Genomic DNA, 23242 nt, shown 5'->3' with positions numbered 1-23242 from the left:
GCTGGAGGCCGCGCTGCGGCTGAAACGATCAGTAAATAAACAAACGCTGGGAACGGCCTTTCGGTCGCGCCAGGGTTTCTATCGCCACAGACGGCGCGCGTGCGGCACGCGGCGCCACACTCAACATGGCGGGCGAACGGCGCCGCGCACGCCACGGACCCTCTCGGAGGCCCCCTGATGGCCACACAGCGGGGTGCCCGCTGCGCTGCCTGCGCCACGAACCGGCAGACAAAGGGTCGCGCCGCGGCCGCACTCGGCGCAGCGCGGCCCCGGTTCGCGGGCGATCGTGGGGCGGGGCGGGCTGAAGATCCCGGTTCTTCCCGCCCGGTTCGGCCGGCAGTGGGGCGGAGCAGCGGGACAGGCGGCGCGGGGGCAGCCGCGGCGGCCGGCGGAGCGCGGCGGGCGGCGAGCGGAGCTGCATAAGATGGCGGCGGCGGGAGCTGAGGCGGCGGCCGAGGAGGAGAAGCGCCTGCCAGAGGGAGACCCCGAGTCGGGCGGCGACTCGGACGATGAGGGCGATTCAGACTCGTCTGGGGACGGCGAGGATGAGGAGAAGGAGAACGAGGCCGAGATCCAGCGGCTGGAGGAGCAGGTGGGCCCGGCGGGTGTGGCGGGAACGGGGATAATCCGTGTCTGCCCCGGCGGTTCGGTGCTGGCACTGGCAGGGTGTGAATTTCCCTGGCAGGGTGTGAATTTCCCTGCTCCTTGTGAGTTTCCTCAAACTCGGGATATTCATTCATTTTATGCCGTGAATGTTTGGCGTCTGAGATGGAAATTGACCGGCTTGGGAATGTTTTGGATGGAGGAAGTCCCTGTAAGCAGTTGGTGTTCATTGAGAAATCTGAGCCGGCTGCCCGCGGGTTTTTGTTGCCTTTAAAAAAACTTAAGCATAATTCTATGGTGGGACCGAGGGAGCGGCTGGAGCTGTGTCAGGGATTTTATTAAATCTGAGAAAACTCTGCGTTGTCTGCCTCTGTGATCACACCACGAGAATTGTGTGATTTGTTTTCTGACTTCACTCAACACGACTTCTAAAATGGATTTATTTTTATTTTTTTAAGCTCTCCATCAATGCTTTTGATTACAACTGTCACTTGGATCTGATCAAGCTGCTCCGGCAGGAGGGAGAGCTGGTGAAGCTCCGCAGAGCTCGGCAGAAGATGAGCGAGCTCTTCCCCCTCACTGAAGGTACGGAGCCTCCTCTGCTCTCCACAGGTGCAGGATGTTTCAGCAGTGAAATAAAATATTTAGGCCAATTTTCAGCACCCTCAGTCAGGGAATGTGATCCAGAGCTCAGCAAAGTCCTGCTAAAAATTTCATAGGCGGACAGCAAAGAAAATTGCCTCTTGGTGGAAATTGTGGGGATTTCTCTTTTTGCTCATAACTCGGAGGTGATGGAAATATTGCAGTGGCTGTGGGATTTTATTCTTGGAAAGGGATGGCTCAGGGTGCTCAGAGCAGCTGTGGCTGCCCCTGGATCCCTGGAACTGTCCAAGGCCAGGCTGGACAGGGCTTGGAGCAGCCTGGGATAGTGGAAGGTGTCCCTGCCCATGGCAGGAGGTGGAATGGGATGATTTTCAAAGTCCCGAGAAATTCCAACTTCTCCCTTTAGTTGGAACTTCTCCCTTTAGCACCAATTTAGGAGGTCTCTGCCCAACTTTTATTTGAAATTATTTAGAATTTGTGGAGGTTAAAATTCGTCTCTTTGCCTTGCTCTCCTTCCTTTAACTCTGTTGTTAAAAACTCACCAAGTGGACATAACTTATTATTTCTGAATATTAATGATATGTTCTAAATGTTTTCCTTCCAGAAATCTGGCTGGACTGGTTGAAGGATGAGATAAAAATGGCCTCAGAGATCTCTGAGAGAGAGAAGGTTTATGAGCTGTTTGAAAGAGCTGTCAAAGATTACATCTGTAAGTCACCCAAAAATGCTCTAAAATGGGGCCAGATTTGGCTTTGTAGGGAGCTCTCTTGCTTCTGTTTGTAGTGAAGAAGTTGGGGCAAAATTTCAAATTAATTTCTGAAATTGGAATGTGAAGTGATGCAAGGGAATGATGTGGTGTCTGGTTTCTCTATTCCTCAGGAGCTGCTGCTGGTGTAGCTTAAAATTTTGGGGACAAATCCCTGAGTTCTTTGGGGATTGGGGTAAAGAGCTGGAGAAGCAAAGCCTGAGGAAGTGGAGGGAATATGGAGGTAAATCCCCCTCAAAAGCTGTGTACAGAATGTCACATCAGTGACAGTACCTGGTGTTGGTGATCCCTCAGGAAGAAGGAATGGAGGTGAAGAAGTGAGGAATTATCCTCTGGATCTGCTGGATTGTATTTGGGGTTTGGAGGCACCTCTGGAATCCAGGGCAGTCCCAACCTGGGGGTCCCTGAATGGAATTTGGTGTTGGTGGGAATGGTGCCAGGCAGCCAGTGCTGTTCTCCCACCTCCCCTTCAGCTGCTTCAGGAGATGCTGATCAGGAGTTTGGAAAGAGGAGGAGGAGGAGGAGCTGCTTTAATCTGAATTATTCCAGAGTGTGACAGCTCTGTGGTCCCAGCTCAGGAAATGGGAATTTGCTGTTCAGGCATCTTGGTGTGGTTTGTGTGGCAGAGGTGACAGCCAGGGCCAATCCCTGTCAGCAAAACCACAGGAGTGGCACCACTCAGAAGGAAACTGGGGCTGCTGCTGCTGAACCAACAGCATAAATACAATTCCCAAATATTTTAACTTTTTAGGATCAATAAAACATCGCTATGTGTTTTTCTCTTTATATGCAGCACATGAGCCATTTGGGGAAGCAGAGCTGCGTTTCCTCGTTATTATTTTTGAAAAAAAAATCAACTCACCTGCTTCTCCTCACCTTGTTTAGGTCCTGAAATTTGGCTGGAATATGCCCAGTATTCCATAGGGGGCATTGGGCAGGAGGGAGGCATCGAGAGGGTCCGGTCCATCTTCGAGCGGGCCCTGACGGCCGTGGGGCTGCACGTCACCAAGGGCACGGCCCTGTGGGAAGCCTACAGGGAGTTTGAGAATGCCATCCTGGAAACAGCACAGGTGAGCCCCTTCCCCTTTGCTCCCATCCCAAAAAAAGCTGTGGTGCAGCTCCTGGAGTCACCTGGAGCTGTCTCCTCTCTGTCATGTCCCAGTTGTTTCTTCCCAGCTGTAAAAATCAGCCCTGTGCTCCAGGAAAACCATTCTGTGGATTTGGCTGATAAAGTAAAGGATTTGTGTTTCTGTATTATCCTAAAATCATCTCGAATCCAGGAGCAAAGTTTGGCTGTGCTGCTGACTGAGGTGCTAAAACCAGCTTTAAATTGAAATGTTCCATTATTAAATAATGTTCTGTGGCTGTTTTTGCACAGAGTCAACCAAGTTTAAATTCCTAGACTGTTCAGCTTTTAACTTACTCATTATTCCACAATTTATGGATGAGGGTATTTTATCCACAGGCTTTTGGATGAGGGTATTTTATCCCTGGAAAGTACAGTTTGGTATCTGCAAAAGTCACTTTTCCAAGATGGCCAGAATGGGAATATTTCCTTATTTTTGATAATTTGCTATATAAGAGATGGAAGTTGAAAGATGTCCCTGCTCATGGTAGCAGTGGGAACTATTTGGTTTTAAAAGGTCAGTAACAGGAGGATGTTCTTTCATTCCTAACAAAAGGAGTAACAGGAGGATGTTCTTTCATTCCCAAACACAATTAATGCTGGAAGTTTTAGATCCTCTCCCCACTCCCTAGGGATTTACTGAAACCCTCTTTGGCAGCATGATGGGGTTGTGAAATGGCACAGTCACCTGCTGCTTCCTTGTTCTCAGGTGATCATTTCCCTGTGCTTGTGTCAGCTTTCAGTCAGGAATGCTTTTCCCATTCATCCACCTTCCAAAGGCAGCAATTCCCAAGTTTTAGCTTTCCTGACAATGACAGAGATGCAGCTTGGCCCTGTGTGCCCTTCAAGGATCACATATTCACTTGGATCTCAGTTCCCTCAGCTCATAAACAATTCCCTCTCGTGTCCATCAGCTGGGGCTGGAGGATGGATTGAATTTCCCTGGTTTTTTTTTTTGCTTGCAGCCAGCTCCTGGCAGCATTCCATCCCCGGAGCAGCAGCAGGTGCTGTGCAGCCAGCTCGAGAAGATCCACACGCTCTTTCGGCGCCAGCTGGGGATCCCTCTGCTGGGTAAGGGCTGCACTGCTGGGACAGGGGCCTGGGGATGCTCCAGGCATCAGGATTCTCCTGGCACAGCCTCACCAAGTGCAGCTGGAGGTCTTGTGCTCCCTTGGAAGAGGCAGAGATCCCTCCGGGTCAAAAGTGTTCTGAGTTGTTGGAACTTGGCTCACCAGGTTGGGAATTTGAACATCCTCAAAGTGCAAGCAAGGAGCACAAAATGTGACTTAAAAGTGAGGAGTTCAGCTGTGATTGCTGCATAAAACCCTTGGTAGGAAGTATCTGGCAGCTGGATGGTTGGAATTCTGCCTTCTCTAGTTCCTGCTTTAAACTCCTCAAGTCCCTTGTCTTGCTCATGGAAAAAAAATTTAAGCACAGTTCTTTTGACTTCATTTCCATCTAGAAAGAATTTGGGTTCTCTTTTTTCTGATGCCTTGGGGAAAATTTTGCCACTTTGGTTTTCTAATTCCAATTAAGCAGCTTTAATACAACTTGCCTTGAGTTTGTTATAGGACACTGTATGAGATGAAGTGTCTGAATCCTTTAAGAATGCAGCAGTGTGGCAGCAAGACCAAAAGAAAATAAAAGTTTAAATATTTGTTCCAAATAAATTATAAATATCATATAAATAAAATAGGAATTTGTCTTAGAACCTAACATAGGTTGAAATCTGAATTTATAGTTTCATAAGTGCATTATTGATGAGATTTCATGTTTTAATAGACATGGAGGCTTCATATGCTGAATATGAGGAGTGGTCAGAAGAGCCCATTCCAGAAACAACAGTAAAGAACTACAAAAAAGCTCTGCAGCAGCTGGAGAAGTGTAAACCCTACGAGGAGGCACTGGTAATGCTGGCACTTACACCTTCCTTCAAAACTAAGAAGGAATTACTTTGGGGGGGATTTATTTTTTTTTGAGATTTAGTATTTTTCTAGTCCCCAACTGAGGTACTTTGTTAGCAATGGGAATACTGACAATTATATACTGGGAATACTGGAAATTATGGGGTGCATTGAGTGTGCCACACCACCCTGAGGTGCACATGAGGACTCTGGGTGTGTTTTTGGGTTAAGGGGAATAAACCCAGGATCTGACTGATTTCAGGCTCACTCAGAGAGGTCTGAAAATCAACAGCTGCTGATACAGAGACAAATCTCTTGTGTGAAATCTTGCACAGGAGCTGCTCTGAGGAACAGCTGAACTGTTGGAGTCTTGCTTTGCTGAAAAGTTTGATGTTGTGTCTCCCTGGTTGTTTTCCAGCTGGGTGCTGAAACCCCAAAGCTGGCAGAATACCAAGCTTACATTGATTTTGAAATGAAAGCAGGTGACCCAGCTCGGATTCAGTTGATCTATGAGAGAGCTTTGGCTGAGAACTGCCTTGTCCCAGACCTCTGGGCACGCTACAACCAGTATTTGGTAAGGAAATAAACCCAGGAATGTTTGCAGATTTGTTTTCCTGTCTTTACTTTTGGTTATTTTTAATCTCAGTTCCTGATAAACAGCCACTAAGTTCTACCTCAGTCCTGTCCTTTAATCTGTAAATCTTCCAGAAAACAGATTTTCACCTCACCTTTGGTTTCCTCGTGTTTTTAGGGGTGTGTTTATTCCTCTTGTGAGCATTTCTCACTTTTCTCTGCTCTAGCTGTGTTTGCTCTGCAGAATAACAGGGTGTGGGCACTGAAGCAAACCCAGATGTTCAGCCCCTGTTTCCAGGGGGGTTTGTTAGTGCACTTTGAGCTCCAGAGGCAGGACAGAAGGTGGCTGGATTAAGGGATCGGGGCTGACTCCCTGCAGGAGCTTATCCAGGCTCAGTTTTTCCATCATCTCTTTCTCTTCCCAGCTGGACACAGCAGGTTGCAGGTGGAACAACACCTGCACAAATAGGCTGGGTGTGCTTCTTCTTTCTATCCTTGACATTCTAGGAACAGTTGGGAATTCACTCAGTGCCTTTTTTACATTTATTTCTTTGGCAGAAAACACCTCAGTGTCCTGGCAGTTCCTTCCTGAGCATATTCTTCCTCATGAAGGTGTTTTTAGGAATACAGAATTTAAAATACCCATCTGAGCTTTTTAAATACAAAATGAAAATGCTGGGTTTTAGGTGTTGGCTCTTTTTGTCTTAGGTGGTCTCTGTGGCTGACAGGAACTTCACTTTTCCTGTGTGATTCTTTCAGGACAGGCAGCTGAAGGTGAAGGAATTGGTTTTATCCGCTCACGACCGCGCTGTCAGGAACTGCCCCTGGACTGTTGGGCTGTGGATTCGGTACCTGCTGGCCATGGAGAGGCACAGGGTTGAGCACAGCATCATTTCTGGTGAGGAAAGAACCAGCAGTTGCAGTTCAGAGCTGCTCTCTGCCCCCAAACAGGCTGGAACAAAAATGGGATTTGCAGGATCTGTTCTCTGCCTGCAGGTCCTGCAAGGGCAAAGCTGCTTTGGTTGAGCAGCTTCACCCTGAGCAAGCAATGAACAGCTTGGAATGAACATTCCTTAATTCAGCTGCCTTTAAATTCACTTCCTAAACCAATTTATTGTGTAGGATTTCTTTTCCTGTCTTCCTAGAAACCAGTGGTGTTTGTGTAGTATTGCTTTGTGCTATCACTGCAGCTTGTTAATTTTGACAGTATATGGAAGTAACTGTTTTTCCCCATTTTTCTTTCAGAAATGTTTGAAAAAGCTCTGAATGCAGGTTTTATTCAAGCAACAGATTATGTAGAGATCTGGCAGGCCTACCTGGATTACCTGAGGAGAAGAGTGGATTTTACACAAGGTCTGTATGATAAATACAAAATAAATATCTATACTAGTTTCTTTGTACTTCTTGAATGTTACTTTTTTAAAGAAAATTAACAGCATTTTCATTTTTCACAGAAATTAATGTCTGTAAAAAATAGGAATTTTGTTGGTTTGCTATTGCAAAAATGCCCTGCCTTATATTTCTGATAATTTTAAACATTATTCATGTAGTGAGTTTTACTCATTATAAAATCATAAATTTAAACAATAATAACAACAAGAAATAATAAATTACATCTCCCTTTGATACCCAATAAATTCATTGTGGGTATTAAGGAGATGGTTTTATTGGGAAATAAAAATCAAATTATTATTTTAAGGCTGTTCTTTCTTTTTTTTCCCTGCAGACTCCAGTAAGGAGCTGGAGGAGCTGCGCTCTGCGTTTGCACGAGCTGTGGAGTACTTGAAACAAGAAGTAGAAGAAAGTAAGTGAAATCATCTCAAGTAGTGTTTTCTCCTCTTCAAAATAATTTTTATGAGACCAGTTCTCCACACAATATTTGTCTTCAAGTATCTTGAACATTTCAGAAGGCTGCAGATAAAGATTTCATCTCCTTGTAGGACCTGTTTAATAAACACTTTTATTTGTGAGAGCCAAGTGCAACAAACAGATCTTGTGTTTCTTCTTAGGGTTCAGTGAAAGTGGAGATCCATCCTGCACCATCATGCAGAACTGGGCAAGAGTTGAGGTGATGTTTCTCTCTGCTGTATTTAAAATTGCTGAACCTGATAAATGCATTTAAAATAAAATGTTATAACATTCCAACCATGGAATTCATTCCTTTCCCAATCCATTTCCCCTCTTCCTAAACACAAACCAAGTTCTTAGTCTGGGGAATTATTAGGTACATTAATCAAAAACAAAAGGAAGAAATTCAGAAACAGCTCTGTAATTTATTTTATAATGATCAAAATCAAATGGATGTGGGAGCCAGAACCAAGATTATGGGAGAGGTGGGCAGAGAAGGATTATTCAGTAGTAGGATTGTGTCAGGTGTTTATTTTGACCCCTGTAAGGCTCAGATGTGTCTTGCTGGATCTGTCTGCAGCATCTGTGGGGTGTTTTTGGTTTGAAATTCATGATGTTGAACAAATAATCCTGAAGGATATTTTGGGTGCTCCCTTGCAGGCCCGCTTGTGTAACAACATGCAGAAAGCCAGGGAGCTCTGGGACAACATCATGACTAAAGGAAATGCCAAATATGCCAATATGTGGCTGGAATATTACAACCTGGAAAGGTAAGAATTCAGTTTTTAGCTTTCTCATCTGTGGGAGAAAACAGTTTAGAATAAATGTGTTTTGTTTGTGTTTACAAAACACCTTTGAGCTTCTTGGGACAGCTCTGCTGCGGCTCCCAGGAGTGTCCCAGCAGCTGGGGAAGGAGGGGCAATGTTTGCATGGCTGGAATTGTGTGTGGTTTGTCCCCTCAGTGTCTGTCCCCTCCTGCAGGGCTCATGGGGACACCCAGCACTGCAGGAAGGCTCTGCACAGGGCAGTGCAGTGCACCAGTGACTACCCCGAGCACGTCTGCGAGGTGCTGCTCACCCTGGAGAGGATAGAAGGTACCTGGGCACTGCCAGGGCGTGACAGGCAGGGGGTAATTAATTAACAGAAGGTAACTCAGTGACTGGCAGAAGGTAATTAATTACTGCATCTCTTAGCCTGATTAGGCAGAGGTGGCACACAGGCTTTTGATGCTGTGTTTTGTGCTCCGCTGAAGTCTCACGTTTTACTCCTGTCAAATCCACAGACAGCTCTTTTCTTCCTTGCTTTTCTGAAATCACTGGATTTTTCCATGCCTTTTTGGAGTCTTGCATTATTAATGAGAGGTTTCTGCTCTGCTTGGCTCTTGGGTTTTTGTTTTTGTTTCTTTTTTTACCTTGCAGGCTAGTTGTTATAATTAGAATTTTCATGTGGAATGTTAAATATGAACAGCAAGTGCCATGAACTCAGCGACTCTTATTTTGCCAGAATTGTGTCTTTGAATTATGAGGAAACTAAATAAAAGGCTTTTTAAAATTTATTTTAATTTTATCCTTTAGGAACACTGGAAGACTGGGATGCAGCTGTTCAGAAAACCGAGAACAGATTGGCTCGAGTGAATGAACAAAGAGCAAAGGTCAGAACTTTCTGTGAGCTACCAAAGCATTTTATACCCCTAAATTAAATCCATGCTACTCTGAATGTCACATTTTTAATGTGGCTTCCCCCCAGATAAGCCTGACATGCCTTCAAGCCCTAGAGCTATTGATTTTTACTTTAAAACTATGATTAACAACCTCTTGCTGCTTTTTATCTTTGTCCTTTTGCCTCTTGGCTGGCCACAAGAGTGATGTGCCCTGCAGGAAAGCTGTGAGAGCAAAGAATTGGGATGAGATTTAAATGATGTCCCTGTTAGTGCTGGGCTTAGGAGAAAACCCTCTGGGCTCAGTGCTCTGGAAAATGCTCTGCAATCTGCAGCCAGTGGGAGAAAAAAAGAAATAAATCTTCTGTGTTTTAGGCTGCTGAGAAAGAAGCTGCTCTGGCAAAGCAGGAGGAGGAGAGAGCTGAGCAGAGAAAGCAAGCAAGGGCAGAGAAGAAGGCTTCCAAAAAAGCCAAAAAAAACAGAGCTGGGGACAAGCGCAAAGCAGACGAGGATGACGAGGGTGAATGGGGACAAGAAGAAGGTAAAAATAAAATTAAATTGAAACTTCAGGGCTTTTGTGGTAGAGGGAGCTGAGGAATTGCCAGCACTGGTGTCTTTCCAGGGCTGCTTTCTCCTGGGAAGTGTTCAGTGTGGGAGTGAAATGCAAACAAGGCTAAATGGTTTTATACCAAGAGAAAAACAGGTTTATAGAACTTCCAGAGTTTTCTTGGGGTTTCTTATTTTGGATATTGTGATTTTTGGTTTTTTCTTCCTTAATTTTCCTTTAAAGTAATTTTTTCTGACTCATCCTATGATACTGAGCCATGTGTCTAAATTGGGTTATTCAGAATTGTAGCAGCTTCTTGGAGGTGGGAACAGAACACTTTAATAGGTTGTTTCCCCTGGGATTTTTGTGAGCTTTTAGATTTCTTTTTTTTTTTTTTTTTTTTTTAATAAAGAACCATTAGACAAAGAAAAGAACATGAATCAGCGACTGGGTGAAATGACATGAATCAGTTATGACTGAGTGAAAAAAGGAACAAATATTCCAGTTGCTTTCATCTAAAGCATGTCTTGGTGAAATAATCTGTTGTTATTTGTTCTTTAAAACCTGAGATAGTTTTTTTTGTGGTGTCTTTTAAGACCTGTCATTGTATTTTTGCCTCCATGTGCCATTTCCAAGCTCCACAGTGGGAATGGAGGGCAGAGGAGTTTCAGCGGGGAAGGAAATGGGGGAGTGGGGGGAAAGGAGGATAGAGTGAGGTGTTCCTGTAGTTAAATTTTGTAAAAATGGTTTTTCAGGTCATAAATCTCAGAGAGAGGCCAAGTAGGAATTTATGATAGGATTTGTTTTGTTTTTAGGGTTGTGCTTTGCTTTGGGGGCTTTGGCAGTTGTGTCTAACCCATCTCCTTATTATGGGGTGTTAGGGTTGGTTGTAGTGGCTGTTGCAGGGTGTGGTTGGGGGTTTCTTTTGTGTCTTTGGTGCTTGTTATGGTTTATTTAGGGGGATGTTGGTAGTGTTTGTTTATTCAGTGTTGTTGGTGGTGAATCCTTATCCTGAGGCTTGGGGTGGCTGGGGGGTTGTTGGTTATGGTCTTGGGATTTTCTCACAAGGGATTTTCTAACAATTCCATCAATCAGAGCTGCCCAGCAAGAGGCACAGGGCAGAGGGTGATGGAGTGCTCCCTGAAGAGGACATGGAAGTGGAGACTGGGCTCTTTGGGAGGAGTGAGAAGCCCGATGGCCCCGCAGCCCCGAAGGAAAAGGCGTCCACCAGCCGCAAGGACATCCCCAAAGTGTTCCACGACAGCAGCAAGGACAAAGTCACTGTGTTTGTCAGCAACCTCTCCTACACCATGGCAGAGCCCGAAGCCAAGCTGAGGGAGCTCTTTGGGAGCTGTGGGGAGGTCGTGGAGGTCCGAGCAGTGTTCAACAACAAGGGCACCTTCCGGGGCTACTGCTACGTGCAGTTCAGGGAGGAGGAGGCGGCTCGGCAGGCCCTGGGCTTGGACCGCACGGCCGTGGAGGGCAGGCCCATGTTTGTGTCCCCTTGTGTTGACAAGAACAAGAATCCTGACTTTAAGGTAAAAGTTTTGGTGGTTCCTGTTGGACAGTGGGCGTGGGGAAGGGAGTTGGTGGAATCCGTTGTGTCAAATCAATTAATGTTGTACTTTAAACTCTTTTTTGGGGACTTTCTGCATCTTGTTACTCTGCCAGACACCAGGATTGACATAATTTACTCAAGATTTGCAGAAATCTGCTGATGTGAGCAGTTTCGTAGTGGGACCTACCCAGGTTCAACCTCTGAAGAGCTTTCTTGGTCAGCATTTGTTACCCAATCCCCTGGCTGGGGATGTTCTGTACCAGAACTCAGTTGTGTAATCAGGAGATTTCTGCATTCTGGAGTTCCTGCACAGAAAACTTCAATGTTCCCATAGTGATAGCTGAGTGAGAAGGCAATATTATAAATACATTATTATAGGAATTGGGCTCTGATCCTTCTGGATCCCTTCCAGCTCATGATATTCTATGATCTCAGTGTCTTTCCTCATTGGGAAAGGGTTTAGTAGCATTTAGTTGCAAGTCCTTGGTGTTTATATACAAATATCTTCCAAAACACCACTTTGCTGCTGCTTTGAGGCAGTTTTAGATCCCAAAAACAGGAATACTTTTGGGGTGTGGAATTGAAGTCCTTGGAATTTCTGGCTGGTTTTTGAACCAACATCCATTTTGTTTCTCCAGGTGTTCAGGTACAGCACTACCCTGGAGAAACATAAACTCTTTATATCTGGTTTGCCATTTTCGTGCACTAAGGAGGAGCTGGAGGAGGTGTGTAAAGCCCATGGGAATGTGAAGGACATTCGACTGGTCACCAACAGAGCTGGCAAACCCAAGGTAGGCATCCTTAACACACTCCTGGATTTAAGGAATCCTTCAAAAAGAAGCTTGTCATGGAGTCTGGAGACAAAATTTGGGTTTGTTAAGTTGCCAGTGTGGTGTTGTATTAATACTTGTGGAAGAGCTTGGATTTATGCAGCCCAGTGTGCCTTTGTGCAGAAAACCAAAAGGAATTTTTCCAAAATACTTCTTAAATTGCCTGAGAAAAATGGGATGGAGGGGGAATTGTTTAGAGCACTTTCAGTACTGTAAAAACAGGCAACTCAGTAAAAGATTAGTTTTTAAATAACTGGCTAAATGGGCTTTACCTGGTGCAACCAATTCCCATCCTCCTTTCTTCATTTTCCTGAGGCTTTTGTTCCTAACATCTGCTGCAGGAAGGGATTTGCCAGTGAGAAATGATCCCCCTCTCTGACAAGGCTCATTATTTCCATCCCTGAATAAATGACTCCTTGTTAAATAAGGGATTCTGAACCAACTGCTGCTCTGCCAAAATTCTACCTGACACCTGGGCTGTGTCTCTGTGGTGGGTCCTGTCCACAGGGAGATCCTGGGAATGGTGTTCATGGATTTAAATTGAATTTTTTTGCCCTGAGGTGAAGTTCCTGTTGTGTGCACACCTTGTAATGAGTGCTCTTGGGAACCCCAACTCTTATTCTGAGCTTAGTTTGAGCAGGGATTGTGTGTAAACCACAAATAAATGTATTTTGGGAAAGTTATGTAAAACCTGAAGCCTCTCCTGTGAAACTGGATAATCCAAAAAGTGCAGCTTAAGGCTTTGAATGTCATTTAAAAGAGTAACAGCAGGGAGAGGTGATGCCCTTCTCTGTGTGAGCCTGCCATGGTATTTCATTATATTTATTTAATAGCATTTTTAGAGGGGTTCTTTGCTTTTTTAATACTTTGTCTATACATGAGGGCATCAGGAGTGAGAGACCAGAAATACAGGTTGTAAGGAGAGTGATGATTGGAGTGAGCCATGTTGAGTTTCCCTCATTTACAAATTCCTCATCAGCTGTTACAGAAGAACTAAAACCTAATGTAGGTTTTTCATCTTCTTAATTTAGGGCCTGGCTTATGTGGAATATGAGAATGAAGCCCAGGCCTCTCAGGCTGTGCTCAAGATGGATGGGCTGACAGTGAAGGACCACGTCATCAAGGTGATGATCAGCAACCCCCCTCTGCGGAAGCTTCCGGAACGGCCTGACCCCAGCAAGGCCTCCCTGGCGCTACCGCGGCAGATCTACGGAGCGTGAGTCAGGGAGGGCCTGAGGGAGGGAAATACTGGAAAAGGAAAGGAAATGCTGTGTTTCTTTATGTGCTGACGTTGAGGAATCTTAGCTGGAATATGATGGTTTAGAAAAAGGAGGAGAGGGATTTTTTGTGTGGGCAAGGGAGAAGGGGTTCCTGCAAGAGGGCAGGGTTAGGTGAGATATTGAGAAGGAATCCCTGTGAGGGTGAGGAGATCCTGGGCATAGGTTGCCCAGAGAAACTGTGGCTGCCCCTGGATCCCTGGAAGTGTCCAAGGCTGGGTTGGATTGGACTGGAGCAGTTTGGGTAGTGGAAGGTGTCCCTGTCCATGGCAAGGGTAGGACTGGATGGTCTTCAAAGCTTCTTCAAACCCAAATCAGTGTAGGACTCTGTGAGTCTGAAAGAACATTTAAAAGGTACTGCACCATAAAAAATGCGTTGTTGGATTGATGAGGGAAAGATTTTTCCTCTACCCACAGAAACAGCTCTGTAGCAACAGGAGGATGAGGCACTGGCCTTCCCCTCGGATCTGTTCTTGGCACTGATCCCTGATAACCTCTCCCTCTGGAGAAGCAGCCATTGTTCCCAGTGAACATTAAAGCTGCTTCTTCATCTTTTAGTGTTCCTGTATGGGATGAGCCCCTGTGGATAAGCAGAGCTTCAGCCATGGGGACTGTGGGGCAGTTGTTGTCTGCCAGAACTCAGGGATGCTTCAAAGACACCCATGGAAAGCTTTATCCCTGAAACAAATGACAGGAGTGACATTGAAATGTGCATTCCTCATCGCAAACAAGTCCTTGTTGTTCCCCCAAGCTAAAAGAGTGTTTTTAATGGGAATTTTTTCCCTTCCAGGCGAGGGAAGGGCAGGACACAGCTCTCCATGATGCCCCGGGCGCTGCAGCGTCAGAGCAACCCCGTGGCCAAGGCTGAGAATGGGATGGTCCAGAACTCACCAGCAGCGTCCTCTGAGCCCCCTGCAGAGCCTAAAAAGATGTCCAATGCTGATTTTGCCAAGATGCTCCTGAAGAAGTGAGCGAGGAGTGTGCACTCAGCAGGTCTGGTCCAATGTGAAATGCCTTTCTGGAAGCCATGTTGTGTCCTTAAGCTTTGCAAGGAGAGAATGCCCGTCCCAATCCCGTGTAAATACTGGACTGCTGCATTCCTCGGGATCAGTGGAGGATGGCACAAATCCAGGTGGTGGTTTTTGGTATTTTTGTTGTTTTTTTTTTTTTTCCTCTAAGAGCAAAGAGTTACACTTTTGTTCTGTTGAAATGGCGTTAATGTGATCCCTCATATTGAGGGTAACGAGGGGGGAAATATTTCCTGCACAGCTCGGATGCCACATGGAGTTTTTTGGAGTACTTTCCAACAATTTTCTCTTTCATTAACGAATGAGATGCCATGGGAGGACCTCAGCAAGCTCCACTGGTCAGCTCAGATTGGGATTGCAGACATTCTCTCTGCCAACAGCCCCATTCTTCACCCAAACCCACGCACGCAGGGACTGTCATCTCCTTCCATGCAGAATCCAACAGCAGATGCTCCAACTTCACCACAATGGCCTCTTTTAGTATTGGGAGAGTTTCTATACATATGTGTGTATATGTAGATACACAGATATACATATATATGTATCCAGTTCCTGTTCTGTTCCAGTTGCCCTGTTTTTTATATGGTGCATTTGTAAAGGACATAGAGATGATTCTTTTTAAGTGTCAGGAGCTGATCCTTAGGTGGTAATTTCTGTTTCCCATGAAGCTGGACGTGCTGTTGCTGAGGACCAGGTTTTTTGGTTGTTTTTTTTGGTTGTTTTACCTAGCTAGCTCATGTCTTTTTGCAGGTGGTTTCTGTATGGTTTTGTACAACTGTGAAGTGCAAGCTGACGTTTCTCGGTTTATTAAACTCAAGTTCTCAAAGGTTTTCTATAAATACTGTTGCTTTTGTTTAAATGTGGGTGTTGGAACTGCACTTCTCCTCTGGCAGTTGGGTGATAGTGATGTACCTCACCTCTCAGGTGTGCTCAGTGTCCCTCAGGCCTTGAAGCAGCTCATCCCATCTGCTCTGAATATCCTGAAATCACTTCAGTTACCACCTCAGACTTTCCAACAGTGGTGTGACTTTGGCTAGAAACATCCCTGCTTGTCAAATACCCTGGAAGTCACGCCCCAGAGGGGTGGATGTGAGGGGGGACCCCAGTGCTGAGTTCACTTGGACCACACTGCTGCAAATAAACACTATTTTCTGTGCTGATTTCACTTGGCTTTACTTTGAAATGATGACTCTTCTCATGTTGTCACATGGCTGAGGGAACCAGGATCCCTCCCATGGCTTCTCCTCCTCCACAACCACTTAGTTCACTGCAGCCAAGTGTGCTCTGACAACAGCCTCTTCCAAACCAAGGCTTTCATATTAAAATAGTTTATTAATCTGTTACTAAAATAACATTTTTTTTCCCCCCACAGAGCTCTAAAGTGCATTATTTATACTCAGGTTGCACTACAAAAATAACATGCTTTGTAAAGACAGGACACCTTTCCTCCTGTATTGTCTGCTTTCCCTGGCAGCAATGCTCAGAGAGTCTCATCCTGGTTTCTGCTCCTCTAAAACATGTCCTAAGCTGCCTGTCAGGTAAGAGAGAGTTAAAAGGGCAGAAAACTAAGCCTAGGACAACCTGGCAGCTTTTGTCAAGGGGTTAAATGCTCTAAACTGGGATTTTAAATGGAAGTTTTGTGAGTTTGGAGTCGGTGGGGTCAATGATGCTGTTACAGACCTGGCAGGTTTGGGGTAGGGAGATCTGTGGGTACTTTTACCTTAAAAACCAAGGAAAAGGGGATTCTTTGAACTGCTCAGCAGCTCCAGGCACTGCACTGCCCCTGCAGCACACAGAGGCCTCGAGTGATTCTTGACACATTTAGCAGAGTAATGACGTGACCAGTGATTAATTGTGGAAGTTCCCTTACCTAGACTAAAGAAATGGAAGTTTTTGGCAAACTTCCTGTACACATTCTTCCCAAATTGGCACAACTGGTGTCTCCTGGCTCTGCCTGATGACCTTTTCTGCCCACAGTTCTGCAGACAAGCTCCTTCCAACCCCTCCACTGAAATGTCTAAGGACAGTTGTGCTTTCCCAGGGCTCCTCTTGGCTGAGATTTTCTGAGTCCTCCCTCAAGTAAGTCAGAGCTTTCCTCCTCTTGTTCCGCTCCTGTCACCTGGACCAAACACTTCCCACTTTTACAAAACTCACCCCAGGAAAGGCAGCTGAAAGTAAACATGCAAAGTGCCACAGAAACAGAACTGGGAGGGGAGAGATGCCTTTGGGCTGGAGTTCAGCCTCCTTCCTGCTCAGTACTTGTGTGACTGACACCAAAGTGTCTGGGGCACACAGCTGGGAGAGTGCTGTTCCTTTAGGGATGTGTTTTGGAGCTACAGGGAAGAGGCCACACAGAACCAACACAGTTTAGGCTTTGCTGAGGTCAGACAGTAGAGCTCACTGCCTGGGTAAAGGGTTGTGATGGAAGCAGCTCCTCAAAGCTTATTTCTAAGGAGAAATTCAATTTCAGTTCCTCTCTTTGAGCCCTCTGACATCTCTCCCCACCTCCTTCCAGTGCACAGCCACCATCCCCCAGCTCCATTTGGCATCACGTATATAAATAAATTATATTAATTTAATCAAATTTAAATAAAACACTCAAGCGCCACCTCCCATCCAGTCATTTCCCAGCAGGAACAACTTGGAGTTCTGTTGAACTTGCCCCAAACCCTCAAGTCTTGACGGGGATGGTTTGTTTGGAGCCGGCCTCGGGCAGTCCCACGGAGTACTCGGTGGTGGCGATGAGCAGCATGTCCAGCGTGGTCTCGGCGCACTTGGCGATGAAGCGGATGAAGGGGCGCACGTCGCCCTCGTTGGCCACCTCCAGCACGTGGTAATACTCAGCCCGCTGCTCCTTGCGGATGGTGATGGGCGGGTACCCCGCCTGCATCAGGATCAGGTTCATCAGCAGCCGCGACGTGCGGCCGTTGCCGTCCACGAAGGGGTGGATGTAAACCAGCTTGTAGTGCGCCAGCGCCGCGAACTCCACGGGGTGCAGGCTGCTGGCGTCCTCCGAGTTCATCCACTGCACGAACTCCTCCATCTGCTTCTCCACGTCCTGCGGGTGCGGCGGGATGTGGTGGCCCACGAAGACCTGCGTGGCGCGGAAGCGCCCGGCCTCCACGGGGTCGGCGTAGCCCAGCACGCGCCGGTGGATGTCCAGGATGTCCCTGCTGGTGACGGAGCCGATGCGCGACACCAGCGTGGTGTTGACGAACTTGAGGGCGGCGTGCATGCCCAGCACCTCGTTCTGCTCCGCCAGGCTCTTCCCGGGAACGGCGTACCTGTGGCGCAGATGGGTTCCGTGAAAAACACTTTTGTAAAGATTTTTTTTGTCCTGAGAAGCTGAGAGGATGTGGGCATTTGCAAGCAGCCCCAACACGGGAAGAGATGAGAATCTTGACTCCATGTTTCAGAAGGCTGATTTATTATTTTATTATCATTATCGATGATATTATTCCTTTATTGTTTACATCATTATATTATATTTATTATATATCATTACATTAACTATTTAATTATTTATATTATTTTATATATTTATATATAATTCTAGAAATTAATTATTATATAATTCCATAGAATTATATAACAATTCTATAAATTATATTATATAATACCATTATATAATATATTATATAGATTATATAATATCAATATATATTGTAATAATATCATTATAATATATTCTTATATATATTATATAATTATATGTACATATATCACACTTATACTAATATTATACTATATTAAATATGATATTGCATATTATATTTATTGCATTATCTAAATATATAATATTTCATATATATTATTTTATATTATATATTAATTATTATATTATTTATTTTATTATGTATATATATATAAAATATATATTGTATTTAAACTATACTAAAAGAATAGAAGAAAGGATTTCATCAGAAGGCTAGCAAAGAAAAGGAATGATAATAAAAGCTCGTGACTCTCACAGAGTCCGAGACAGCCGGACTGTGATTGGCCGTTAATTAAAAACAACCACATGAGACCAGTCACAGATGCACCTGATGCATTCCACAGCAGCAGATAATTATTTTCTTTTCCTCTGAGGCTTCTCAGGAGAAAAATCCTGACAAAGGGAATTTTCAGAAAATATCATGGCTTCAAGAGGCCTCAGAAATGAAGCATAAACAATAATTATCTGTTGCTGTGGGATGCAACAGGTGCATCTGTGACTGGTCTCATGTGGTTGCTTTTAATTAATGGCCAATCACAGTCCGGCTGTCTCGGACTCTCTGAGAGTCACGAGTTTTTATTATCATTCCTTTTCTTTGCTAGCCTTCTGATGAAATCCTTTCTTCTTTTAGTATAGTTTAAATACATCATTTTCTTTTAATATAATACATATCACAAAATAACAAATCAGCCCTCTGAAATATGGAGTCAAGATTCTCATCTCTTCCCTCATCCTGGGACCCCTGCAAACCCCCCCACGTACCTGGTCTCGATGATGTGCCGGATCTCGGACAGCGATAGCGTGTTCCCCTCGATGGCCACCGTGTGGTAGATGTGGTGGTAGTAGGATTCCTCCATCACCCTGCGCAGGGCAGAATTCCCCTTGGGAATGGCCATCACCTTCTTGACCTTGCTGTCGATGATGCTGAAATACCTCTGGTCGATCTCCTCCACCAAGGGCAGCGTCCGGCCGCGGTTGCTCAGAGCCTTCTCGTTGTGGGGGGAGATGGTCAGAGCTTTGGAGTACAGGTAGTCAGCCTGCAGGATGTCCTTGTCCTCCTCTGAAAAGATCCCAAACTCGTTGAGGGCATCCACGTAGTCCGGGTCCATTTTGAGGGCGTACAGGAAGAGTTTGTGAGCCTTCTCCCGCTTCCCTTGGCGCTTCATCTCCAGGGCTTGATTCAGAGCTGCTCTGGCTTCCAGCTTCACCTCTGGAATGAAATGGTAACAATAACAGATAAAGGGCCGTGAGTTTTACTGGAAACCTCTGGAAATCTGGATTCCACCATCCTTGTGCCTCCCTTCCCACTCAGGATGTTCTATGAATGTTCACTGATATAAAAACTGAACAACAACTGGAACAGAATTTGTGTTCCAGAGGTTTATGCCACGTTTCCAGGCTGAATGTGAGGCAGCAGAGCCATTCCTGGCAGCGAGTGTGGGAAGGGCAGGACCTGTGGGCAGCAGCCTCAAGGTGGCCACAGGTGGCCACCAAACTGCTTCATGAGGGAGGAAACTGTTTTAACAGCGTTTTCTTGGCATTCTTTTAGGTGAAATTATAATGTTAACATGATTATCTTGGCTGCCAACAGCACTTCTGTTTTTCCACTCAACTATCCAACGTTTTCCCAGCAGTAAGAGCTTAAATGCAAACACAGATACAGTGCTGGAATCGGAATAATTCCTTTAAGTGTTTTCCACATTAATGTCCTGGCTGATACTGGCCATGGCTACAGCCTGACATTGCCTGAAAGGCTGTTCTGTGCCAGGATTTTGGGATTAATGCTGTGTAGCCCAGATTTCTGTGCATTAAACCACCTCTCTGTGTTCCAGTTACCTCCACAGAAGTTGCTAGTACTGAAAACACGAGGAAAACTCTGGAGTAGACGGAGCAATGCCAGCACAGGGCCCTGGAATGCAGTCAAGGAGCTGATGAGGGCCTGCCTGACCTCGGGGGCATTTACAGCCAGCGTTAATTGCAGTTAATTACAGTTCGTTACCATCAGGGTACAGTGTCACTGCCATGAGGGGTACAGGACACGGTCAGGAAGGGGGTGAAGATCTCTGGGTTGGTGTCAGGGTTGGAAGGGCCCTCTGGAAATCACTCCAAGGCAGGGTCACCTGGAGCAGGAAGGTGTCCAGGTGGGTTTGGAATGTCTCCATGGAGGGACATTCCACCACTCCACAGGCAGCTGTCCCTCATGGAAAGAGGCTGCTCCTCGTGTTGAGGTGGAACTTGGGTTTTAATTTACTGCTCTTTGTCACCACTGAACAGAGCCGGGCACCATCCTCTGGAGATGTTTGTATGGATTGCTGAGATTCCCTCCTCCAGACCGACCAGGCCCTGCAGTCTCCCCTCATCACAAAGATGCTCCAGACCCCAAATCACCTCTGTGCCCTCTGCTGGACCCTCTCCAGCACCTCCTTAACCTGAGGAACTCAGCCATGCTCACCTGGGGATGCTTTTCCCTTCAGCACCAGCAGCTCCAGCCCGCGGGAGGTGACGCTCAGCTCGGTGCTCTGTCCCATGATCCTGCTGATCCCCGAGGAGGAGCCCAGCCTGTTCCTCAGCAGGGACAGCCCCTTGAGCACAGCCTGGCACTGGTTGTCCAGCGGCAGCAGCAGCATCACCAGGGAGCTCAGCAGCAGCACCAGCACGGCCGCCCAGCGCACACGGAGCCACAGGGACACGCACTGCAGCTCGGGGTCGGTCGCCATCGCCACGAGGTTCATCCTGAGTCCAGCACCGGCACCTGGGGCATCTCCCCTGTCGCTGCTCCCACCTGGGAATGCACAGATTTGGCCAGAGCTCTGTGTGGGGTAAGAGTGGGTCTGGGTGATGTGCTGTGGGTCTGGGTGTGGATGATGTGCTCGGGGTGATGTGCTGTGGGTCTGGGTGATGTTCTGTGGGTCGGAGTGGTGTGCTCGGGTTGTGGGTGATGCGCTCGGGGTTTGTCACAGCTGTCCCTACCACCCCCAGCCCCATATGGGATCCGCTCTCGCATGCACTCCCATGGATGCCCGGGAGCAGCGTGGGCACCGGGGCTCTGCCAGCCGGTTCCGTGGGCATCACGGAGCTCCCCGTCCCTTCCCCACCCTCGTCCAGGCTTGCGCCCCCCGCCATGCCAAGGGTCCCTGCAGTCCCTCCCCATGCTCCGCTTCTCCCGCAGCCACCGCTCCTTCCTCGAGCCCGAACCGGCCGGAATCCCCCCCAGCACCACGGCTCCTCTCTGCCCGGTGCACCCCAGGCTTTCCCCACGATCCCCTCTGCCCAAGACCCTCCGGGGCTGTGCCGGCCCCTGCCCGGTGTCCCCCCGGTCCCCCCTCACCTTTGCCGCCTCCTGGAGCCGCCCGCTGCCGGCTCCCGCAGCCCCGCCCCCGGCCCCGCCCCCGAGCGCTGCCATTGGCTAATCCGCCCCCAAGCTCCTCTCCCATTGGCTGCAGCAGCGGACGCGTCTCTCGCGCTCCTCCCCTCCGCTTCCTGCACCGGCTTCCGGGTAGCGCCGCGCCCCAGGCCCGGGAGAGGCTCGTGGAGGGTGGGGATTGGTGAGCATGCACGTCAATCACGCCGCATACAGCCAATGAAAAGGAAGGACGGAGAGTGGGCGGGTACGGCTGCCATATAAGGGCATGGCGTGCTGTTGCTAGGCGATGGGAGCGCGGCGGGGCTCACAAGAGGTTAAATTCCATTGCCTTCAATTTCTGACCATTTCCATGGAAAATCACCTCTTTCTGTTGATACAGGGTTCCCGTCGCCTCTCCGTGGCCCTTCTGCATATTTCGCTCTTTATTTTTGGCCTTGAGCAGCAGCTGTTCCACACCTGGAGGCCAGGAATGGGGAGAGAGTGGAAGAAAATTAATACAATACAATATTTTAAAATGTATAAATATTATAAATATTATATAATCTATTAACGTATTATTAATAGAAATTATATTATGTCATACTATTATTATATGATACTCTATAAAAATATAACATAATAGAATGAACATAATAGAATATATAATAATATATATAATATATATGAGAATATATGTTATGATATTATAAATAATATTGCATATTATATTAAAATATTATATATTTTATTATATATCAATTTATGAATTCGTTATTTATTGATTTATAAAATGAATACTTGAAAATTATCCAGAATCATCAAGCTGTGACATTACTAACCTATGTAATGACCAGGAGCCCACTGTTCCTGTCTGTCAGGATTTGGGAGCTGCAGCCGGCAGATGGCACTGACTCCTCTCGCTGCTCCACGGAAACATTCCTGCCTGCTCCATTCCCCTGCCAGGACCTGCCCAGCACCGATCCCGAAAAACATATTTGGAGGTTGAGTAAGGCCCTGGCTGCCTTCTGGAACTGTTTGTGCTGGGATAAAATTCCCTTGTGTGTGCACTCAGAGATTCCCGGGTACACCAGCAGCTTGGAGCAACTTCCCAAAGCTTGCCCGGTGAGGCTGATCCTTGAGATCTTCCCTGGCCTCCATGTGGAGGCTGTGATCAGGCAGACACATCAGTGCTGTTTGTTTCAGGCTGGGCTGGAGCATCCTGGGGTCGGGAAGGTGCCCTGGGATGATCTGGGTCTCCAGCTGGTCAGAGTGACCCCGAGATGAGCTAGGAAGTCTCTTTTCCCAGCCTGGTGGTTGAAGGAGTCAGGGCTCTTCATTTCTCATTCTCAAGGTTGTTTATTGTTCCTCATCTATGAAATTTTTTTCTCCTGTCCAGCCAAGGTGCGCTCAGCAGGTCAGACAAAGGCACTCTGCCCGCCCTTGGGGTGGTGTTATCTTTTTATACTAAAAACTCCATTATTTACATGAACTTCCCAATACCTATCACCTGTGTTAGACAGTGAGCTTCTACTCTAAACCAGTCTAAAAGTGCCACCATCACAGCAGAAGATGGAGGCCAAGAAGAAGAAGGAGGAAGGCTGGACAAGCCCAGATCCCTCCTTCTTGCCCCCTGAACCCCTGTTCTAAAAACCCCAAAAAACATATTTTTCACCCCGTGATAAATTCACTATCATTCTACTTAGACTTTCACGGCTTGTAATTCTTCATATAAAGGTTGGTAATTGTTTGTTTTTTGTTTTTTTTTTTTTTTTCCCAAGGGCTAAATCAAAGGCACAGAGGTCTTGGGCTCTGTGCCAAGGTCTCTGAGCCCCCTGGGCAGGGTCTCGAGCCCTCCAGGGCAGCC

At 46.6% G+C, this 23242-nt stretch overlaps 2 protein-coding genes across 3 annotated transcripts; one reads left to right on the top strand and one right to left on the bottom strand.

Annotated features, from left to right (window-relative positions):
- Positions 1-3: 3 nt before the first annotated feature.
- SART3 (spliceosome associated factor 3, U4/U6 recycling protein) lies at positions 4-15146 on the top strand. 2 transcript variants are annotated; one of them, XM_059485420.1, is made up of 19 exons: positions 5-592; positions 1062-1188; positions 1811-1915; positions 2858-3042; positions 4064-4169; positions 4881-5005; positions 5421-5576; positions 6335-6473; positions 6821-6928; positions 7302-7379; positions 7585-7643; positions 8084-8193; positions 8405-8517; positions 8998-9074; positions 9456-9621; positions 10723-11165; positions 11824-11976; positions 13047-13231; positions 14083-15146. In XM_059485420.1, the coding sequence occupies exons 1-19, from the start codon at positions 425-427 to the stop codon at positions 14261-14263; spliced, it is 2784 nt and encodes a 927-aa protein (XP_059341403.1). In that variant the 5' UTR covers positions 5-424; the 3' UTR covers positions 14264-15146. The 2 variants fall into 2 exon arrangements, with proteins under 2 accessions (XP_059341404.1, XP_059341403.1); XM_059485421.1 differs by lacking the exon at positions 1811-1915 and having other exon boundaries at positions 4-592.
- Positions 15147-15632: 486 nt separating this feature from the next.
- On the bottom strand, positions 15633-21373 carry FICD (FIC domain protein adenylyltransferase). The gene is made up of 4 exons (XM_059485422.1): positions 21364-21373; positions 20488-20817; positions 18798-19245; positions 15633-17604 (listed from the first exon to the last, which is right to left on the bottom strand). The coding sequence occupies exons 2-4, from the start codon at positions 20765-20767 to the stop codon at positions 16992-16994; spliced, it is 1341 nt and encodes a 446-aa protein (XP_059341405.1). The 5' UTR covers positions 20768-20817; positions 21364-21373; the 3' UTR covers positions 15633-16991.
- Between the last annotated feature and the right edge of the window lie 1869 nt (positions 21374-23242).

The sequence above is a fragment of the Ammospiza nelsoni genome, chromosome 18 (assembly GCF_027579445.1).
Source record: "Ammospiza nelsoni isolate bAmmNel1 chromosome 18, bAmmNel1.pri, whole genome shotgun sequence".
In the NCBI taxonomy this organism is placed as follows: Eukaryota; Metazoa; Chordata; class Aves; order Passeriformes; family Passerellidae; genus Ammospiza; species Ammospiza nelsoni.
Note: the sequence above shows the minus strand (reverse complement) of the source record. Positions and strands in the feature narration are given on the sequence as shown.

Bases quoted from the DNA above. Each gene is read 5' to 3' on its own strand.
- SART3 (XM_059485420.1), top strand. From the start codon at position 425: ATGGCGGCGGCGGGAGCTGAGGCGGCGGCCGAGGAGGAGAAGCGCCTG. The intron at 6,474-6,820 runs GTGAGGAAAGAA...TTTTTCTTTCAG, and splicing joins TGAGCACAGCATCATTTCTG to AAATGTTTGAAAAAGCTCTG. The intron at 13,232-14,082 runs GTGAGTCAGGGA...TTTCCCTTCCAG, and splicing joins CCGCGGCAGATCTACGGAGC to GCGAGGGAAGGGCAGGACAC.
- FICD (XM_059485422.1), bottom strand. From the start codon at position 20,767: ATGAACCTCGTGGCGATGGCGACCGACCCCGAGCTGCAGTGCGTGTCC. The intron at 19,246-20,487 runs GTGAGCATGGCT...ATTTCATTCCAG, and splicing joins GAAGGGAAAAGCATCCCCAG to AGGTGAAGCTGGAAGCCAGA. The intron at 17,605-18,797 runs GTACGTGGGGGG...TCTGCGCCACAG, and splicing joins CGGCACATCATCGAGACCAG to GTACGCCGTTCCCGGGAAGA.